The 23,425-nt window shown below is 42.5% G+C and overlaps 1 protein-coding gene across 1 annotated transcript in view; it reads right to left on the bottom strand.

Moving 5' to 3' along the window:
- Nucleotides 1–232: 232 nt before the first annotated feature.
- Nucleotides 233–23,425, bottom strand: part of LOC309556416 (fucolectin-like) — a gene marked incomplete at both ends in the record, with an annotated part of 59,594 nt that continues 36,401 nt past the window's right edge. Inside the window, one exon of the mRNA XM_082258882.1 lies at nucleotides 233–383. Coding sequence (XP_082115008.1) covers nucleotides 233–383 — 151 coding nt within the window. The remainder of the gene's footprint in view (nucleotides 384–23,425) is intronic.

Here is a 23,425-nt window from a genome sequence, read left to right as displayed (position 1 = left end):
TATTGGCTCAGGTAAGCTCACATCATTTTTAGGTAAAATGAAAAGGAAATCCTGACAGATATTTATCAATTATTTCTCCAGTCACAAATAGAAGGTGTAGAACAGAAGAGGAACTCCTCCAGCTATATAGGGAAACATAGAAGTGTCCATTATTCTGGGTCTTCAGGATGGACATGGAATTTGATGATGGACTTTATTATTCCTTCTGTTGGGTTTACTTGCAGACATCCGGCTATGGAGTCACCGGGTCACCATAGACCTCCAACTCACACAGGGTCAGATATTCCTTGCGCCCCGGGATCACCACACTGACATATAGACCCTCCATCCCATTGCAGCAGTAAGTTGTTGTAGGAGTAGTAACATTGCAGATATTCCCACACCTGTGGAGAAAAAATGAGGACCAACACAATGATACAGAAACTTCCAAACTGCAACATGGAGAGATTTAAGGGGCCCAAAGAAAAAATGCATTGCTATGTGGCCTAATAAAGCACAAAAATGTACAATAACTAGAAAAAAGCAGAGTGGTTTCTGTGGGACTGACTTAGTATTGCTGGTAACTAGGGATGATCAAATTTTTCAAAAGTTCGGTTCGGCCAGAACATCCGAACTTCCCAAAAGTTCCGCCCGGATTTCAGAACCCCATTGAAATCAATGGGACCCGAACTTCGGTAATCAAAAAACACAATTTTGAAGCCCTAAAACCCAATAAATGCCCCTAAAAAGTGCCTAGGGTTCTGAGTCATACCCCAGGGACTATTAATCACACAAAAAAAGTTCTTAAAAATTGTCATTTTTGATAGAGATCCAATTATTGAAAATAAAAATTCTTTGGATTTAGTATCTGGGGGGTCTAAAAAGTGTACCGGTGAGGTTTCAGCTCTGTAGCATGTCCAGAACCATAAAAAAAAAGATTGTTTGTATTAGGTCACTTATAGAACAGGATAGTGGCTTCCCTCTTTTCACACCTTGCCGGTTTAGTAGCAAGCATTTTTTTGGGCATTTTTTTGGGGTCTTTTGAGGCAGGCAAAACATCTGAACTTGTGTATATGGGTATATATACACACATACTTATATGTATATATACACCTAGACATATATAGGTGTGATAGTAGCAGAAATATATGCTTGCGCTAATGAAATAATTTACACTAATATGGCTCCGCTCCTATAACACCTATATATGTGTATGTGTAAAATACATATAAGTATGTGTGTATATATACCACTATACACAAGTTCAGATGTTTTGCCTGCCTCCAAAGAACCCAAAAAAAATGCCCAAAAAAACGCTAGCGCCAAAAAAAAAACGCCCAGGTGTGTTGTTGCAGGCATTTTTTGGGGGTTTTTGGAGGCAGGCAAAACATCTGAACTTGTGTATAGTGGTATATATACACACATACTTATATGTATTTTACACTTACACATATATAGGTGTTATAGGAGCGGAGCCATATTAGTGTAAATGATTTCATTAGTGCAAGCATATATTTCTGCTACTATCACACCTATATATGTCTAGGTGTATATATACATATAAGTATGTGTGTATATATACCCGTATACACAAGTTCAGATGTTTTGCCTGCCTCCCAAACCCCCAAAAAAATGCCTGCAACAACACACCTGGGCGTTTTTTTTTTTTTTTGGCGCTAGTGTTTTTTTGGGCATTTTTTTGGGTTCTTTGGAGGCAGGCAAAACATCTGGACTTCTGTATACGGGTATATATATATATATATATATATATATACACGCACACACACTTATATGTATTTTACACATATATAGGTGTGATAGGAGCGTAACTATATTGGTGTTAATTATTTCATTAGCACAAGTAGTTTTCTGCTCCTTTCACACCTATATATGTGCAGGTGTATATATACATACATGGGTGTGTATATATACCCCCTATACACATGTTCAGATGTCATGCCTGACTCCAAACATGTCCTCAAAAAATCCCTATAGACGCCTGCAGCCAAAAAGCAAGCTGACCGGCGAGAAGCCATATTACTGCACCGAATGTGACTTAAGAGAAACTATCTTTTCTCTATAGCGGTCACCCTGATATGGAAGGGTTTGGTCACCCTGCCATAGCAGTCAGTGTCAGTTCACCCTACACTACATTACGATCACCCTGAAATGGAAGGGTTTGGTCACCCTGCCATAGCAGTCAGTTCACCCTACACTACATTACGGTCACCCTGGCACTTAAAACTTTCCCTACAGAAACTAAATTTTTGCATCTAACTAAAGTGTAAAAGAGCACCCTAACTACACTAGATATCCCTTTCCTCACACTAATAAATGCTAAATTACACTTTTAAAGTAAAATTAACAGAACTGCTTCCACTCTCTTCCATGTCCCTGTATTACAATGCTAGGAATTTGGCGGGGCTATCTTATATACTGGGGGGCATATTCACTAATGATTGGCCTAGGGACCCCCTAGTCACTCCAATCACAATCCTAGCATTCTCCTGCCCCCTCAATTGGCTTTTGCTAATGGTTATGGTCCAATCATGGGCTTTTAAAGCCCATTTCCTGTCCCATTGCATTTTGGTCGGTTCTGGCTGCCGAATTCCGAACTTTTTCAGCAAAAAGTTCTAAATTCAGCCGAACCTCGAACAGTCAATGTTCGGGTCGAACCGATGGTCGACCCGAACCGTTCGATCATCCCTACTGGTAACCACTTCAGCCCCAGAAGTTTTTCCCCCCTTAATGACATGTCCATTTTTTGTGATTTGCACTGCGTTACTTTAACTGACAATTGCACGGTCGTACGACGCTGTAACCAAAAAAAAATTGATGTCCTTTTTTCCCCACAAATAGAGCTTTCTTTTGGTGGCATTTGATCACCTCTGCGATTTTTATTGTTTGCGCTATAAATGAGAAAAGTGCGACAATTCTGGAAAAAAACAATATTTTTTACTTTCTGCTATATAACATTCCCAATAAAAAAAAATGTAAAAATAAAATTTTTTCATCATTTTAGGCCAATTTGTATTCTGCTACTTGTTTTTGGTTAAAAAAAATCCCAACAAGTGCAATACAGCACTGCGTTACTTTAACTGACAATTGCGCAGTTGTGCGACACTGTACCCAAATAAAATTGATGTCCTTTTTTTCCCACATACAGAGCTTTCTTTTGGTGGTATTTGATCACCTGTGCGATTTATATTGTTTGCGCTATAAACAAAAAAAGAGCGACAATTCTGGGGAAAAATACAATATTTTTTTACATTTTGCTATATAACATTCCCAATTAAAAAAAAAATGTAAACATCTAATTTTTTCATCATTTTAGGCCAATTTGTATTCTGCTACTTATTTTTGGTATAAAAAAAAATCCCAATAAGTGCGATATGGCACTGCGTTACTTTAACTGACAATTGCACGGTCGTGCGACGCTGTACCCAAATAAAATTGATCGCCTTTTTTTCCCCACAAATAGAGCTTTCTTTTTGTGGTATTTGATCACCTGTTTGGTTTTTATTTTTTGTGCTATAAACAAAAAAAATGCAGTTTTGAAAAAAAAAACAATATTTTTTACAAAAATATTCTTCTACAAAACATATCCAATAAAAAAATGTAAAAAATCGAATTTCTTCATCAATTTAGGCCAATATGTATTCTGCTACATATTTTTGGTAAAAAGAAATCCCAAAAAGCGTATATTGGTTGGTTTGCGCAAAAATGATCACGTCTACATAGATTTATGGAATTTTTACTTTTTTATTTTTTTTTTACTAGTAATGGCAGTGATTAGCGATTTTTAATGGGACTGCGACATTGCAATGGACAAATCTGACACTAAGGGCCGGATTCACTGTACCGCTATTTTGCCTTCGCCAGCCTTTTGGCGCTATGGCGAATTTTAACGTTTGAAATCGTAATTCACTGTACTGCCGGCGGAAAATAACGCCTAATGTCAAATTCACTAAGATCCAATAATGTCAGGGCGAGAGTTAAAAACAGGCCAGCTAAAAGCTTGACTGTTTTTTCCAAAAACATTGTTTAAGAACCCAAAAAATCACAAAGGACTGTGCTAGCTGGGGTATATCATTTGGAGATCATTGGCTTTTAAACTGTGTCAAAAAGTGAAATATAAAGAGAGATTTCTTCAAAAGTGTAAATTACAGAACTAGCTCCTGAAGTCCAGAGCTGGGAGAGGACACATGTATGCATGCTCAACGCCAACCTTGCCTAAAATGTTTTACGTTTTTCAAAATGTTAGCCTGCGATATAGTGAATTGGCATGTCAAAATCGCGTTTTCGACCATGTAAACTGGCGATCACTGGCGAAAGAGATAAAGTTGCATGTTGTCACTGCACACAGTTCACACTCCTAGCAATTGCTAGGCAACAAATCTTAATTGTGTAAATATGAATGTATACCAAGCAATATGAACACCCCCCCCCCCCCAAATTGAGAACTATCTTATTTCCACCATACATATATGTATTTCTCTAAAGACATATGGATTTCTATATATTAACATTTTATAATTTAAACTACAAAGTTCTGGGGTTCACATACATATGCCCAACCCTTTGCATTTTTGCACATTTTGTAGTGCAGCTGCACCACCTAACTGTATTTTTTGGAACATTTTGTCCAAATAGAAATATATATATAGCTCTATATATATATTTCTATATATAAAGCCAGAACTATATATATATAAATCTCAATATTTTTTTTTGTTTATTATTTGGGGGGGTTTCCATGAAGAGTTTGGGGATGCAAATGCCTATGTCCTTAACAATGTCAAACTATTGATGGTAACACTTTGTGGGGTGTAGACCTCAAATTGTTGCCCACAGAGAGAGGGGAGAGAAGTTGAGGGATTTGAACACATAAATGAACAGATGGAAGGCAGACTCCCTAATCACTGTGCTATTTGTCAGTCATGACATTTCCAATCGTATTAGTGATGTGTATGAGTGATGAGCATGAGTTTGTGCTTGGTCATATGCATTTGCATCACCCAACCCTTCTTTGAAACCACAACCTGAAACCAAAAAGAAATGTTACAAAAAAAAATATATATATATATATATATCGGTATCTATCTATTTATCTATCTATCTGTCTATCTATCTATATAATGTTTTTGTTCATATATATATTTTAATATAACTCGATATAAACATCAAAAAATTGAAAATATAAATAGATCTACACACACACATATATATATATATATATATATATATATATATATATATATGTGTGTGTGTGTGTGTGTGTGTGTGTGTGTGTGTGTATATATATATATATATATGTAGATATATTTATATTTTCAATTTTCACAATCATAAAGTGGAATGAAATGTATTTGATATTTCAAACTTTGTTAACAAATAAAAAACTGAAAAATTGGGCGTGCAAAATTATTCGATAAAATTGTAAAGAAGGTTGAGACCGGCGCTACCTTTAAAGTGCTAATGTGCCAAATAAATAAATAAATAGTGTATAAGTAAAGTGCTGAAGTGTATCATTTATTTAAAGTGCTCATATTCTGAGTGATAACGGGTTGGGTATTGCAACATTTATCATAAGTGCTAGTGCCAGAAAAAAACTTGAAAAAGAAACCAAACCCGGTGCTTTTATTCAAAATAATAATGTGTGTTACAGTGATAAACCGTGGAAGTTTACATAAATGACATATACATAAACGGTGCTTATTTTATTGGAAAAATGACTGTAAATAATACCTGTTATTATTACGTGCTGTGATCATAAAGTGATGTGAAACTTTACATATATATGCAAGTAAATGAATAAATTAAATAAATTAGTAAGTCCTCTTTAGTAGAGAAATGAAAAAACAGGTGTTGAACAAAGGAAAAGTAGAGCACGGATTGCAAACACCACTATAGCCACTAGGTGTCGCACCCGGCCAATATACCACCTGTATATCAATAGGGACCAATATGGAATCCTGGGGTTCCCTCACCACGGTCTCTCCTCGTCCGGAGTACCTCAGGATATAAAAAGAGAGAGAGAGGGGGACCCCTTGGTGCGATGTATAGTGCCAATCTTTTAAATGGCGAGGTAGTAACTCACGGTTAGGCTGTCCTCGATCAGTAAAGAGAAGCCGGGAAGCTACCGCATTCCACGGCCCAAGCTCCAAATACCGGAAGTGACGTAGTGACGTAAGACTCCACCCTACGCGTTTCGTAATGCAACGTCTACTGGAGCGGCCTCCACCGCCGCTCCAGTAGACGTTGCATTACGAAACGCGTGGGGTGGAGTCTTACGTCACTACGTCACTTCCGGTATTTGGAGCTTGGGCCGTGGAATGCGGAAGCTTCCCGGCTTCTCTTTACTGATCGAGGACAGCCTAACCGTGAGTTACTACCTCGCCATTTAAAAGATTGGCACTATACATCGCACCAAGGGGTCCCCCTCTCTCTCTCTTTTTATATCCTGAGGTACTCCGGACGAGGAGAGACCGTGGTGAGGGAACCCCAGGATTCCATATTGGTCCCTATTGATATACAGGTGGTATATTGGCCGGGTGCGACACCTAGTGGCTATAGTGGTGTTTGCAATCCGTGCTCTACTTTTCCTTTGTTCAACACCTGTTTTTTCATTTCTCTACTAAAGAGGACTTACTAATTTATTTAATTTATTCATTTACTTGCATATATATGTAAAGTTTCACATCACTTTATGATCACAGCACGTAATAATAACAGGTATTATTTACAGTCATTTTTCCAATAAAATAAGCACCGTTTATGTATATGTCATTTATGTAAACTTCCACGGTTTATCACTGTAACACACATTATTATTTTGAATAAAAGCACCGGGTTTGGTTTCTTTTTCAAGTTTTTTTCTGGCACTAGCACTTATGATAAATGTTGCAATACCCAACCCGTTATCACTCAGAATATGAGCACTTTAAATAAATGATACACTTCAGCACTTTACTTATACACTATTTATTTATTTATTTGGCACATTAGCACTTTAAAGGTAGCGCCGGTCTCAACCTTCTTTACAATTTTATCACTTTTAACCCTTTCAGGGTTGGTTGTTGGCAGCTTACACCTTAGGTCCTTTTTTTGTATTTATTATAAACTCCATAGCGCTGGTCACCTCCTGCATAAAACATCTCGTGCAAAATTATTCAGCCCCTTTACTTTCAGTGCAGCAAACTCTCTCCAGAAGTTCAGTGAGGATCTCTGAATGATCCAATGTTGACCTAAATGACTAATGATGATAAATAGAATCCACCTGTGTGTAATCAAGTCTCCGTATAAATGCACCTGCACTGTGATAGTCTCAGAGGTCTGTTTAAAGCGCAGAGAGCATCATGAAGAACAAGGAACACACCAGGCAGGTCCGAGATACTGTTGTGGAGAAGTTTAAAGCCGTATTTGAATGCAAAAAGATTTCCCAAGCTTTAAACATCCCAAGAAGCACTGTGCAAGCGATAATATTGAAATGGAAGGAGTATCAGACCACTGCAAATCTACGAAGACCTGGCCGTCCCTCTAAACTTTCAGCTCATACAAGGAGAAGACTGATCAGAGATACAGCCTAGAGGCCCATGATCACTCTGGATGAACTGCAGAGATCTACAGCTGAGGTGTGAGGCTCTGTCCATAGGACAACAATCAGTCGTATACTGCACAAATCTGCCTTTATGGAAGAGTGGCAAGAAGAAAGACATTTCTTAAAGATATCCATAAAAAGTGTTGTTTAAAGTTTGCCAAAAGCCACCTGGGAGACACACCAAACATGTGGAAGAAGGTGCTCTGGTCAGATGAAACCACAATCAAACTTTTTGGCAACAATGCAAAACGTTATGTTTGGCGTAAAAGCAACACAGCTCATCACCCTGAACACACCATCCCCACTGTCAAACATGGTGGTGGTAGCATCATGGTTTGGGCCTGCTTTTCTTCAGCAGGGACAGGGAAGATGGTTAAAATTGACGGGAAGATGGATGGAGCCAAATACAGGACCATTCTGGAAGAAAACCTGATGGAGTCTGCAAAAGACCTGAGACTGGGACGGAGATTTGTCTTCCAACAAGACAATGATCCAAAACATAAAGCAAAATCTACAATGGAATGGTTCACAAATAAACATATCCAGGTGTTAGAATGGCCAAGTCAAAGTCCAGACCTGAATCCAATTGAGAATCTGTGGAAAGAACTGAAAACTGCTGTTCACAAACGCTCTCCATCCAACCTCACTGAGCTCGAGCTGTTTTGCAAAGAGAAATGGGCAAAAATTTCAGTCTCTCGATGTGCAAAACTGATAGAGACATACCCCAAGCGACTTTCAGCTGTAATCGCAGCAAAAGGTGGCGCTACAAAGTATTAACTTAAGGGGGCTGAATAATTTTGCATGCCCAATTTTTCAGTTTTTTATTTGTTAAAAAAGTTTGAAATATCCAATAAATTTCGTTCCACTTTATGATTGTGTCCCACTTGTTGTTGATTCTTCACAAAAAATTACAGTTTTATATCTTTATGTTTGAAGGCTGAAATGTGGCAAAAGGTCGAAAAGTTCAAGGGGGCTGAATACTTTCGCAAAGGAACTGTGTATATATATATATATATATATATATATATATATATATATATATATATATATATAAATATGCAACTGTTTTGGCAACCACAATAAAGTTCCGGGTGTTCAGATATAGCTCTCTCTCTCTCTTGCCAATTGCCATTTCAGATCTACTGAGCATGCTCAAAGACTTTGCCATATTCGGCAATTGGTAGATAAACCACGCATGCTACAAACCTTTGCAATTGATCCCTGTTAGCACTTCCCACTCTAAATTGCAGTTGCACTTATGTTGCTTTTAGTCCAGGACACTCACAGTTAATTGGTCTGCTGGGTGTTCCCTTTACTGTGTGTTGTCTGTGCCTATTTTATAAAAAGCTGTGAGACATCATGGATGTCTTGGGCTGCAAAAAGGTCCAATATATTTTGGTGGGGATATTTTTTTTCATATTTGCTTTGTGTTTGTTTTTTGGGGGTTTGTTTTTTGTGGGGGGGGGGGGTTGGCTGCGTTGCCTGTCATGTCTAATGACACATACCACAGGGCTGTATTTGGGGGAATGAATACTTGACCCTCTGTAAAGGTTTGTTATTTTTAGTAAAATTGTGTTTTGTATTGTCAATCTGTACCTGTATATTAATCTTACTGTCTCTTTGTTCATGTATGTTTTATGTATTTACTATTGCTGTACTTGTAAGTAGTTTATTTGCGAAAATATCTCAAGCTATTATTGCTTGAGGCTTGTATACTGTCTTAAAAAATTGTCATATCTGAATAGTTTTAGCTGTGCACTGTGCTTTGAATAAACGTTGATGGTGGTGGGCGGCCATGTTTAAAATGCCTGCTAAACTAATTTATAATGTGTTCAATAAAACTGATTTATGGTCTACCCTAATGTTTGTTTTTATTTTTCTATGTATTCAATGTTATTGTGTCTGTTAGATGCATTTGGTGTAATGTACATATGTATCTTGGACATGCATTGTGCATTTTGCAATTGTTTCCACTTGATCGCAAACTTGCGTTCGCATACAGGATGCACGCAAGCTCACGTTCGCAAATTGGGGAAACTTGAAACGACATTGTTAGAAGGTGCACAGGTTTCAGGAAGCTGTACAGTTCCTCTCAGAATCCGGAGAACCATGGCTCCCTCCCTGTACACTGCAGAGGTGGTGGCGTTTATCTGCAAGGTAGGTTGTGTGTGTGAAAATGTACACATAAGAATGTGGGATGTCTCTCAGTTAGGGGTATATATATATATATATATATATATATATATATATATAATGTGTATATATGTTCAGTGCCTTGCGAAAGTATTTGACCCCCTTGAACTTTGCGACCTTTTGCCACATTTCAGGCTTCAAACATAAAGATATAAAACTGTACTTTTTTGTGAAGAATCAACAACAAGTGGGACACAATCATGAAGTGGAACGAAATTTATTGGATATTTCAAACTTATTTAACAAATAAAAAACTGAAAAAGTTAATACTTTGTAGCGCCACCTTTTGCTGTGATTACAGCTGTAAGTCGCTTGGGGTATTTCTCTATCAGTTTTTCACAGCGAGAGACTGAAATTTTTGCCCATTCCTCCTTGCAAAACAGCTCGAGCTCAGTGAGGTTGGATGGAGAGCGTTTGTGAACAGCAGTTTTCAGTTCTTTCCACAGATTCTCAATTGGATTCAGGTCTGGACTTTGACTTGGCCATTCTAACACCTGGATATGTTTATTTGTGAACCATTCAATTGTAGATTTTGCTTTATATTTTGGATCATTGTCTTGTTAGAAGACAAATCTCTGTCCCAGTCTCAGGTCTTTTGCAGACTCCATCAGGTTTTCTTCCAGAATGGTCCTGTATTTGGCTCCATCCATCTTCCCATCAATTTTAACCATCTTCCCTGTCCCTGCTGAAGAAAAGCAGGCCCAAACCATGATGCTGCCACCAACATGTTTGACAGTGGGGATGATGTGTTCAGGGTGATGAGCTGTGTTGCTTTTACGCCAAACATAACGTTTTGCATTGTTGCCAAAAAGTTTGATTTTGGTTTCATCTGACCAGAGCACCTTCTTCCACATGTTTGGTGTCTCCCAGGTGGCTTGTGGCAAACTTTAAACAACACTTTTTATGGATATCTTTAAGAAATGTCTTTCTTCTTGCCACTCTTCCATAAAGGCCAGATTTGTGCAGTATACGACTGATTGTTGTCCTATGGACAGAGTCTCCCACCTCAGCTGTAGATCTCTGCAGTTCATCCAGAGTGATCATGGGCCTCTTGGCTGTATCTCTGATCAGTCTTCTCCTTGTATGAGCTGAAAGTTTAGAGGGACGGCCAGGTCTTCGTAGATTTGCAGTGGTCTGATACTCCTTCCATTTCAATATTATCGCTTGCACAGTGCTCCTTGGGATGTTTAAAGCTTGGGAAATCTTTTTGTATCCAAATCCGGCTTTAAACTTCTCCACAACAGTATGATGTCATTGTAGGCGAAACCTTGGGATCTAGTGATCACCAGTCAGTGTGGTTTAATATAAGAACTGTGAAAGAGTCACACCACACAAAAACAAAAGTTTTAGATTTTAGAAAAACAGACTTTTCAAAAATGAAATTAGTCATAAATGAGTCCTTATCAGACTGGAACGGATTACATGGAGTCCAGGAGAAATGGGACTACTTAAAAGGTGCATTATTGAAGGCAACAGAAAATTGCATTAGACTTGTCAGTAAAAGCAAAAAAAGGAAGAGACCACTGTGGTACTCAGCAGAAGTGGCCCAAATCATTAAAAATAAAAAGCTAGCATTTTGTAATTATAAAAAAACCCAGAGCAATGAAGATAAGGAAATCTACAAGATTAGGCAGAAAGAGGCCAAGCAAGTTATAAGAACTTCTAAAGCGCAGGCAGAAGAAAAACTAGCTCAGTCTATGAAAAAGGGGGATAAGACATTCTTCAGATATATAAATGAAAAAAGGAAATTAAAACAAGGAATAACTAAATTAAAAACAAAGGACGGAAGGTATGTAGAAGAGAATAAAGGGCTAGCCGACTGCCTTAATGAATACTTCTGTTCAGTTTTTACAGAAGAAAAAGAAGGAGAAGGACCTCCACTTGAAAGGATGACTAATGAATCGTTTGATGCATGTGTCTTTACAGAGGAAGACATTCTAAGATTGCTGTCTAAAGTGAAGACAAATAAGTCACAGGGTCCTGATGAGATACACCCAAAATTATTAAAAGAGCTTAGTGGTGAGCTGGCAAAACCATTAACAGATTTATTTAACCAATCATTAGTAACAGGAGTCGTCCCGGAAGATTGGAAATTGGCAAATGTCGTGCCCATTCACAAGAAAGGTAGTAGGGAGGAATCAAGCAACTATAGACCAGTGAGTCTGACATCAATAGTAGGCAAATTAATGGAAACCCTATTAAAGGATAGGATTGTGGAACATCTTAAATCCCATGGATTGCAAGATGAAAAACAACATGGGTTTACTTCAGGGAGATCATGTCAAACAAATCTTATAGATTTTTTTGACTGGGTGACTAAAATAATAGACGGTGGAGGTGCAGTAGACATTGCATAACTAGATTTTAGTAAGGCTTTTGACACTGTCCCACATAGAAGACTTATCAATAAACTGCAGTCATTGAGCATGGACTCCCATATTGTTGTAGAGTGACAGACAACAGAGGGTTGTAGTCAATGGAGAACATTCAGAACAAGGTCATGTTACCAGTGGGGTACCACAGGGATCTGTACTGGGACCAATTTTCTTTAATATCTTCATAAGTGATATTGCAAAAGGCCTCGATGGTAAGGTTTGTCTTTTTGCTGATGACACAAAGATATGTAACAGGGTTGATGTTCCTGGAGGGAAACGCCAAATGGAAAAGGATTTAGGAAAACTAGAAGAATGGTCAGAACTCTGGCAACTGAAATTTAATGTGGATAAGTGCAAGATAATGCACCTGGGGCGTAAAAACCCAAGGGCAGAATATAGAATATTTGACACAGTCCTGACCTCAGTATCTGAGGAAAAGGATTTAGGAGTAATTATTTCAGAAGACTTAAAGGTGGGAAGACAATGTAATAGAGCAGCACGAAATGCCAGCAGAATGCTTGGATATATAGGGAGAGGTATAAGCAGTAGAAAGAGAGAAGTGCTTATGCCGCTGTACAGAACACTGGTGAGACCTCACTTGTAGTATTGTGCGCAGTACTGGAGGCCATATCTCCAGAAGGATATAGATACTCTGGAGAGAGTTCAGAGAAGAGCAACTAAACTAGTACATGGATTGCAGGAAAAAACTTACCAGGAAAGGTTAAAGGACCTTAACATGTATAGCTTGGAAGAAAGAAGAGACAGAGGGGATATGATAGAAACTTTTAAATACATAAAGGGAATCAACTCGGTAAAGGAGGAGAGCATATTTAAAAGAAGAAAAACTACCATAAGAGGACACAGATTTACATTAGAGGGGCAAAGGTTTAAAAGTAATATGAGGAAGTATTACTTTACTGAGAGAGTAGTGGATGCATGGAATAACCTTCCTGCAGAAGTGGTAGCTGCAAATACAGTGAAGGAGTTTAAGCATGCATGGGATAGGCATAAGGCTATCCTTCATATAAGATAGGGCCAGGGACTATTCATAGGATTCAGATATATTGGGCAGACTAGATGGGCCAAATGGTTCTTATCTGCCGACACATTCTATGTTTCTATGTTTCTATCTCGGACCTGCCTGGTGTGTTCCTTGTTCTTCATGATGCTCTCTGCGCTTTAAACGGACCTCTGAGACTATCACAACGCAGGTGCATTTATACGGAGACTTGATTACACACAGGTGGATTCTATTATCATCATTAGTCATTTAGGTGAACATTGGATCATTCAGAGATCCTCATTGAACTTCTGGAGAGAGTTTGCTGCACTGAAAGTAAAGGGGCTGAATAATTTTTCACGCCCCATTTTTCAGTTTTTTATTTGTTAATAAAGTTTGAAATATCCAATAAATTTTGTTCCACTTCATGATTGTGTCCCACTTGTTGTTGATTCTTCACAAAAAATTACAGTTTTATATCTTTATGTTTGAAGCCTGAAATGTGGCAAAAGGTCGCAAAGTTCAAGGGGGCCAAATACTTTCGCAAGGCACTGTATATATATATATATATATATATATATATATATATATATATATATATATAATGTGTATATATGTGTATATATATATATATATATATATATATATATATATATATGTATTGTGACAGGAAGTCAGGTAAATCTGTGGGTGTTGTCACAGACGGGTGATATATTTCTGCCTTGTTTAGACAATTCACCAATTACTATCAGGTGTCGGCTGCGGAGGTAGCCAGAAAGGTTTAAGGACGTTGGAAAGCTTCAGCTATTCAGAATGAGGCAATTAAGGCCTCTATAAGTTATCCAGAGGATGACTACTGATTGCTGCATCCTGAGGCTTTTTGCGCTAAGGAGAACAGTGAGCTGAGAAAGACTTCTGAAGGTGAGGTGGTGTTGGACTTTTTCTGTGTGAAAAGAAAAACAAATAGACTATTGGTTTACTGCTGTATGACCAGCAGTGTCTGCCCAGCAGTAGGTTGTGACAGACTCCATAGGTAGGTTCCTGTGTTGTGAAGGTGATGCCCCAAGTGGCCAGGGTTTATTTTATGTTTTGTTTGATTTATGCTATTTGGATGCTTGCACTTGTTTCCAGCAAATTGAAAGAATAAACCATAGACCGTTGTTTTCAACCACTCCTCGGCTGTCTCTCTGTGTAGCGACCCCTACCAGGGGGTCACCCACACCGGCTACTGAGCCAACCCCTTACACATGGTGGAGTGCCACGGGCAGTTAAAGTAAAACCAAAATGGAGGAGATACTGAGACAACTGGCTATAGCAAATGCAAATCAACAGCAGACAAATGCGGGTTTTCTGCGGAGCCTTGCACCTCAACAACAGGCTCACCAAGAGAGCATTAAAGGCTTGGAGCAGATCGGCGCTGCTGCACCTGGATGCGGAGGCCACTCAACCAGTGGGCTCTCACTGCCCGGTCCCGGTGGTTGATAAGTTTAAATATCTGGGGGTGGTGGTATCGGCGGACCCGAATCAATATAGTGTGCTCAACATTAGCCCTCTTCTTACACGGTTCCGGGATAAAATTAAGATCTGGACTAAGCTCTGGCTCTCTCTGGCGGGACGGGTAAACCTTATCAAAATGATTTTGATGCCCCAACTGTTGTACTTTCTGCACAACTCCCCGATCGATATTACTCTGAAAACTTTTCGTATTGTCAATACTCTCTTCCGATCCTTGCTGTGGAAGGGAAAGGCGGCTAGGATCCGCTTGGAACAACTGCAGAAGCCCAGAGATGGGGGGGGGGGGGCTTGCCCTGCCCAATCCCTGGCTGTACTATCTGGCATCCCAGCTGCAACACCTGGTAGGTGCGCTGTCGGGGACTCCGACTGGTACAGCGTTGACAGTTATGCAGGAATATACAGGGGGCAATTGGGGTACCGGAGGGACTGGAGGCACAGCTGTTCTCCAAGCCCAATCGGCGCTACCCGACGTATCGCCTCTTACAAAAGGTATGGGATAAGACGAAACAAATGCAACAAGTGACGTAGTATACCAAATTTAGTCCAATCTGGGGTAACCGCGCATATCCGGAGCTGTGCAAATTAGATCAGGCGGACAGATGGCGGGCTTTGGGGGTGACTCATTTGCGGCACATCCTCCGCGGAGGGGCCCTGCTACCATTTGCGCAATTACAGGAGCGATTCTCCTTACCCGACCACATGAAATTCTACTACCTACAGTTACAACACGTGTTGCGGGCTCTGGCTGCCACAGGACAGCTTCACCTGTCACCTACTCCTATATTCTATCTTATGCAACAGTTTACTGACACTAAGGGGTTCATATCTAGCTGCTATACCGCCCTGCTGAGCACATACTTAGAAAAATATCATAGCAAAGCCTGTGATCAATGCAGCACTGATGTGGGAGAGATCCCGGGTGAGCAGTGGGAGGAGGCTCTTTGAATGTTTCGCATCAGGAGTCTCAATCATATATATTACTTAGAGTCCACCATACTCCTCTGAAACTGTACTCTATGGGTGTCCGTGACTACGACATGTGCGGTCGTTGCCGAAGGGAGGTGGGTGACTTGATTCACCTGCTGTGGCGATGTCCAAAGCTACACAGGTACTGGACTGAGGTGCATTCTGCTATTAATAGTACCCTGGGAATAGATATCCCTGGGGATCCTAAACACTGCCTTCTGAGCATTCTAGACCAACAAGTGGAAGACAGATATCTGCGGGAAGCGGCCTCCCGCGCCCTGTTTCAGGCCAGCTTACTTATACTGCGACTATGGACTGCATCTGAACCTCCGACTTTTCGGATGTGGCTAGAGCAGACAGGGGGCACTCTCAGAATGGAAAAGGTTATTTACCAACATAGGGGATCTCCACAAAAATTTTCTAAAATATGGGGCGCTTGGTTGAATTGCCCGGGAATGGCCCCTACAGACCTCATCCTGGACCGTTTATTATCTTAAATGTGTAAATATGGGTTGGGGCTGCTGGGGGTTGATTGCTTGATGCTCGGGGGGTGGAATGGAGGGCTGTAATAATGATACTGTCTCAGGCACTGTTGTTGGGGGTTGTCTGCTTTAAGGGGGGTTGTGGCATATTTGTTCTGCATACTATTTTATGTCGTGCTGGTGTTTTCATGTTATTATGCTTGCATCGTGTATTACTGTTGTATTGTGGAGTGTGAATTTCTCTCAATAAAGATGTTTTCTGATTTAAAAAAAAAAAGGCTTGGAGCAGAGACACCAACAGCAAATGGAGGCCATCGTGAAACAGCTTCAGAGACAGCAGACCGAGGCTGGGAGTCAGGCCAGTAACATACCGACTTTTTGGGTAAGCCACTTATTGCCAAAGATGACTGCAGATGATGACCCTGAGATGTTTCTGACCACGCTTGAAAGAACAGCAGAGAAAGAGAGTTGGCCTAAGGAACAGTGGGCTGGACTAGTGGCCCCCCTATTATCTGGAGAAGCCCAAAAGACATATTTTGATTTGGAGCTTGCAGATGCAAAAAACTATGATCAATTAAAGGGTAAATATTGGCACGTTTTGGGGTAACCTTGGATGTCCGTGCTCAGCGGGTCCACAATTGGAGTTATCAGCTGAGGAAGCCACCTCGGTCGCAGATGTACGACCTCATACATTTGGTTAGGAAATGGCTGCAGCCAGAAATTCTGTCCGGACCTAAAATTTTGGAGCGAGTAGTCATGGACAAATTTCTTTCTTTTTTTTTTTTTTCAATAAAAGCTTTATTGAACAGCTATAATAAACATGTGCAGTATTAATAATGACAGTATGACATTTTGGTATAACTGTACAACAGGTACATAAATTACAACATCATGTCATGTTGAATCAAAAATTAGTGCAACAACATTAAATATCTAAGTCAACTCGAGAGGTACCGTGAGGGTATCTAAACTAGCTACCCTCCCTCAGATGAGACAAGACCAAAGACAAATGCCTGTCTCAAAGAAGGCCACTAGGGGGCGGGGAAGGAAGCGTAGATAGGAATTATAGAAGACGAGTAAAAGGAGAGAAGAAGGAGATGGAAATGGAAAAAAGAGAGGGGGGAGGGGGAGGGGGACGTAATGGAGTATTATTGACAAGTGATACTTGATCAGGTAGCTCATTGTAGAAACGTAAACTAAAGGTCCAGGTAGGATATGAGAGTTGGTTATGAGATTACTAATCCTCAGTCAATTTTTTAAACAAATTTTTTGACAAATTTCTTAGGTCTCTTCCTAACACCCTGCAGAAATGGGTGAGCAAATGGTGGTCCGGAAACCACAGACTAGTAGACCTGGTTGAAAGGTACCTAACAACAAAGAATTTGACCTCTTTCCCCAGAGACGCACAGACTTTTCACCCCAAGACCAGACCCTCCCCACCTATGGGTAAGACTGCATCAAGGGATGGGGGTGGAGAGAGGGACCAAAGAGCAACTAGAGGTATTATCGGGACTACTGCTAATGTTTGACAAGAGCGGCCTGGAAGACCCATCCCACAGGAGAGGACCAGAAGGTTGATTTGTTACTGTTGCCGGGAATAGGGACATGTAGCCGCAGTTTGCCCAGCGGGTGATGAACCCATGCATTGTGACTTTCTGACAGAGAGACGACAGTCCCTTTTTGCAACCACATGCACTGCAGTAAAGGGCAATGAGAAACCTTTATATAGAATGTGCTTAGATGGTAAAGATGTTGTGGTATTGTTGGATTCAGGTAGCCTGGTCACCTTAGTGAAAAGTGATCTAGTGGTGGGAAAAACCTTACATCCTAGGAAAATGGCTGTAGTTTGTGTACATGGGGACACTCAAGAATATCCAGTGACTACGGTTTCCTTTGAAACCTCCCTCGGTAACTTGTGTCACCAAGTGGGTTTAGTTCCCAAACTGCCACATGACGCCATTATGGGAAGGGATTTCCCAAAGTTCTGGGAACTCTGGGATTGCCCAGATTCCCCAGTAGGTGGTTCTTCTGAGCCTGAAACATCTACTCCAGAATCCTCTAACTGTGAGGATTCTCCTGAGTTTCCACTCTCAGTCTTAGCAGGGGAAACACCAGTCCCCTTTGAGGAGCCTGCTAACTCAGAAGAGGAACAGCGGCCAATAGGGTTTGATGACCTCGAGGTGCACAGAGAAAATTTTATCACTGAGCAATTGAGGGACCCCACATTGCTAAGACCCCGGGAGAATGTAGTGAAGATAGATGGGGAGTTAGTTAACCCTGACGAGAGGATTGCCCTCCCTTACTTCATTATTGAAAGGGATCTGTTATATCGAGGATAGAGGACAGCCTTGAGCAACTGGTAGTGCCTAAACCATACCTCGAGATGGTTTTGGAACTGGCCCATGGGCACATTCTTGGGGGAAATTTGGGAGCAGAAAAAACCCGGGAGAGAATCACCCAGAGGTTTTATTGGCCTGGGATCACTAAGGAAGTGGAATTGTACTGCTCTTCCTGTCCAGTGTGTCAGATTACTGCACCCACGCCACATTTCCGCAGTCCGTTGGTACCCCTGCCCATTGTCGAGGTCCCTTTTGAGAGGATCGCCATGGAATTGGTTGGCCCCTTACTGAAGTCCACTACAGGGCACCAGCACATCTTGGTAATAATGGACTATGCCACCCGTTACCCAGAAGCGATTCCTCTCCGAAATACCTCTGCTAAAACCATTGCCAAAGAGTTGTCAGGTCTTCAGCCGTGTGGGTCTTCCTAAGGAAGTCCTAACTGACCAGGGCACCCCGTTTATGTCTAGGGTGACCAGAGAACTTTGTAAACTCCTGAAAGTGACCCAATTACGTACATCAGTATATCACCCTCAAACAGACGGGTTAGTGGAGAGGTTTAATAAAACTTTAAAACAAATGTTGAGGAAGGTGGTGGATAAAGACGGACAGAATTGGTATTTTCCTGACAGACTCCATGGCAGCATACGTTTGGGTAGCCCCGCCTCCACTCCTACCCTATAGGACCCCACTCCCATAAATCCTTGCTCCCTTTCAGCATCCGTGTTCTTTTTTTGTCCTCCTCCATGCACCTTTTGGTGCTGATTTCCTACATTTTTTATTGGTTATTTTGGAAAGAAGACCGAGACGCAGGGACAGTGATGTCAGCAAGATTTGAGTCCCCGATAAGCCCTTGCTGCTGCGGGGTATGGGGTGGGCAAATTGAAGAGGAGCCCAAGATGCCTGACTAAGCAGGCCGTATGGCATGACCGATTAGCCCTGCTGCTGCGGGTGGCCGTTTATATTGCCCCAACGTTGGATTCTGTGTCCTGGCTGCTGACTGTTATCTTTCCCTGGTGTCTAGTGGTAAGCATCTGGTCAGGTAAGTGCCTTTTTTATTATTATCATTACCTGGTGGTGTAGTGGTACAGTCGCCCTGGTGTCTAGTGTGTGGCTGTACTCTTCTGGCTTCCTGGTGGTCCGGGAGGTTCTCTGAGCGCCATGGAACGCTATGCGTTCCATCTTCGGTGCCTCTCGGCCGCTCTGCGCATGCGCGCCGACCGGCCGGGAGCGAGGCTTGGTTCGCGCATGCGCAGTAGCGGCGATTGCCGCTATTCGCGCATGCGCAGTTGACGCGGCCGTGACGTCACGGCCGGCGCCAAATTTAAAGAGCTGTCAGTCCCACAATCGGTGGGACTGACTGTAGAATCGGCGTTCCCACGCCCATTGCGATGAATTCCAGGTATGTGGATCTGCACCAAGGGGGGGCATTGCTGCTTATATATACATTGTCATATACTGATTTTTTGCACTGTACTGCATCAATCTCTTTTAGTGCATCTGCTGTGTGTCAAATGGACACCTCACCGCTCCCCTGCGACCAGCCCTCTCTGAGGTAAGCTCAGGGCTGGTATGGGGGGGGGGCAGAACGTTTGTCAGTCGATCCTGTATTCCCTATATATATTTTTTCTTTGCAGCTCCTCCTCTAGGTCCGATCGACCTCAGGGCACGCGGGAAGATCGCCATGCTAAATCGCATCATCGCTCTTCCTCCAGACATGGCTCATCTAAGTCCAGATACCGTAGTAAAGACCGGTCACCTCCTAGGTCTTCACGCCAAGCCAGAGAGACAAAGTGCTGGGGCTGTGGTATCCGATTATTGGACGGAAAATCGCTATGCGACTCCTGTTATTCCCGGGCAGCGGGTGAAAGAGGAAGTTCTGACCAGCATCTTGAATCTATGGTCAAACGTATAGTAAAAGACTCCCTGGCTGGTCTTAACAAGCAACAGTCTCCAACGCCAGATCCATCCGCCTCTCCTGCTAGAGAGTCCACTGGCGGACGGGCCCTGGAATCGTCTGAACCTAGCCATCCCTCCGTGTTTGAGTCTGACAGCGATTCGGATCAAGACGAGCCTAGCTTGGGATTTTCATTTAATCTGGTTCCACCATTAGTAAAGGCCGTCAGAGAAACCTTGAATTGGGAAGACCCAGCGGTCTCCGCCCCAAAGCAGCGAAAATATTTTAAGCAGCTGAGCAAGGAGCGGCTGAACTTTCCATTTATTCCCGAATTGGGGGAAATTATAACGGAAGAATGGAGCAAGGTGGAGAGAAAGAACTCCATGGTCTCAAAATTGGCTAAACTCTATCCGTTCAAAGAAGAGGAAGTCAAACACCTGGAATCTCCTCCGCTTGTGGATGCGGCTGTTATGAGGCTAGTAAAACATGTCACTTTGCCTCTTGAGGATACGGTTTCCTTTAAGGATCCCCTTGACAGAAAAATTGACACGGATCTGAAGCGTGTCTATCTTTCAGTGGGTGCTGCTTGCAAGCCGGCCCTAGCCTTGGCATCTCTGTCCAAAGCCATGGAAGTATGGGTGGACAATGTCGATGATTCCCTCAGAAGCTTCTCTGAAGATGCAGCCAAGAGCTCTCCTATCCAGGAGTTAAAACTGGCATCAGCCTTCCTGGGGGAGGCGTCTATTGATATGATCCGCCTGTTAGCTCGAGGGATGCTATCATCAGTTACGGCAAAGCGTGCTCTTTGGCTACGCCCTTGGTTGGCTGATCCTGCTTCTAAGCAGGTATGGTGCCGCATTCCCTTTGAGGGTTCTTCCCTCTTTGGGAATAAGTTGGATAGCGCCATCTCTAAGGCTACTGGTGGTAAGTCGGGCTTCCTTCCCCAGGATAGGCGTCTTCTTGGTCAGAAAAGACTTCCTCCCAGAAGACAAAGTACTGATCGTGCCAGGGAGGCACGTACTTATAGGCCAGGAAGGGAATTTGGAAGAAATTGGAAGTCCAGGCAATCTTCCTTTCGGAAAGGCCCCAAGAGCAATCCATCTGCGGATAGAGACTCCACAAAGTCCTTTTGAGATTGGGCCCGCTCAGGCCAGTCAGGTGGGAGGTCGTCTCTTTCACTTTCGGCGGGTCTGGGCGGCCTCAATCCGGGATGCTTGGGTCGTCAACACGGTCTCTGCAGGTCATTCTTGGACCTTCATCAGTATTCCCGGAGACAGATTTTTTCCTACCTCCCTTCCTCGGTCAGGCGACAAAAGAGAGATTCTCTTGTCTTACGTAGACTCGCTAGTCACTCAAGGAGCAGTGGTTCCAGTGCCAGAATCCGAAAGAAGACTCGGAGTGTACTCTCCTCTGTTCATGGTGCGCAAGAAGAGCGGCGCCTGGAGACCAGTGATAGATTTGACGCACTTGAATCGCTTCATCGAAGGAGAAAAATTCAAGATGGAGACTCTGTTCTCCATTCAGCAAGCCGTCCAACCGGGGGATTGGATGGTCTCAGTAGACCTGAAGGATGCATACTTCCACGTGCCAGTGGCAACGGAGTTTCAGCAATATCTAAGATTCTCGGTCGGCCAACGTCATCTACAATTTGTATGTCTCCCATTCGGGCTTTCCACGTCGCCTCGTACCTTTTCGAAGGTCTTATTAGCGGTGGTAGCCTTGATAAGACTGAGAGAGGTCCGTCTTTTTCATTACCTGGACGACCTCCTTCTTCTGGCCCAAGACAAGTCTGTCATCCTGGAACATCTAGCTCTGGTCATCTCGTCTCTAGAGAGGTTCGGCTGGATCCTGAACAGAGAAAAGAGCCATCTGATTCCCACTCAGTCCCTGGTCTTTTTGGGCGCGCTGTTCAACACCAAGAACAGTACCATCTCTCTGCCAGAAGAAAAGATTCCGGTAATCAGGGACAGAGTGTCTTTGGCTTTGTCGGCATCCCGTCTCACAGCAAAGCAATGCCTAAGGGTAATTGGCACCATGGTGTCAGCAGCCCCTATGGTGAAGTGGGCTCTCTGGAAGATGAGGCCTTTTCAGAGGGGTTTTCTTCAGCAGTGGAACGGAGTCAGCATTTCTCAGAGAATAGTGATAACCACAACCATGAAGAGCTGGCTGCCTTGGTGGCTACAACTGAAGAACTTGCGCAATTGTCACTCCATAGCCCCATATCTTGGGTGATAGTGACATCAGACGCCAGCAACACTGGCTGGGGCGGTCATTGCGGAACGGAGATGGCCCAAGGGAAATGGGACTTTTGGTCTCGCCAGACTGTGTCCAACATTTTGGAACTACGAGCGGCCTTCCAAGTGTTACTAGCCTTTGGCCACCTCATTCGGGGCACCTCAGTCATGCTGAGGTTAGACAACACGACTGCAGTAGCCTATGTGAGGAGACAAGGCGGAACTCGCAGTGCATCCCTGCTTCGGGAAGTAGAGCCAATAATGACCTGGGCTCAGAGAAACCTGGTCAATCTGTCGGCAGTTTACATACCAGGGGCACAGAACACACAAGCGGATTTCCTCTCGAGAACACAACTCAACAACAACGAGTGGTCTCTCCACGAGGATGTGTTCAACTGGATCCTGTCCTTGGGGTTCATCCCAGAAGTAGATCTATTTGCCTCCTTCAACAACAGGAAGTTGCAGAAGTTTTACTCAAGGAACAGAGATCCCTGAGCATTCGGGGTGGATGCCCTGACAGATTGCTGGAAGTTTCACAAGGCTTATGCCTTTCCCCCAGTGCCAGTCATCTTTCAATTTCTGCGGAGAGTCCAGATGGAGTCAGTCAAAGTGGTTGCAGTAATCCCGTTCTGGCCCAAGAGACCGTGGTTTCCCCTATTATTCCAGCTGAGCTACCGCGATCCAGTCCCTCTTCCTCTCAGGGCAGATCTGCTGTCCCAGGGCTCCATCCTTCACCCATGCCCAGCCCGTCTGCACCTTCGGGTCTGGTTTTTGAGAGGGGAAGGCTGGAAGCGTTAGGATGTCCGGAAGTAGCCATACCAACTCTTTTGAGTGCTAGAAGACAA

Source organism: Pelophylax lessonae, assembly GCF_965119305.1.
Source record: "Pelophylax lessonae genome assembly, chromosome: 5".
Classification (NCBI taxonomy): domain Eukaryota; kingdom Metazoa; phylum Chordata; class Amphibia; order Anura; family Ranidae; genus Pelophylax; species Pelophylax lessonae.
The sequence above is the reverse complement of the archived record's forward strand: the minus strand, read 5'-3'. Positions and strand labels throughout refer to the sequence as shown.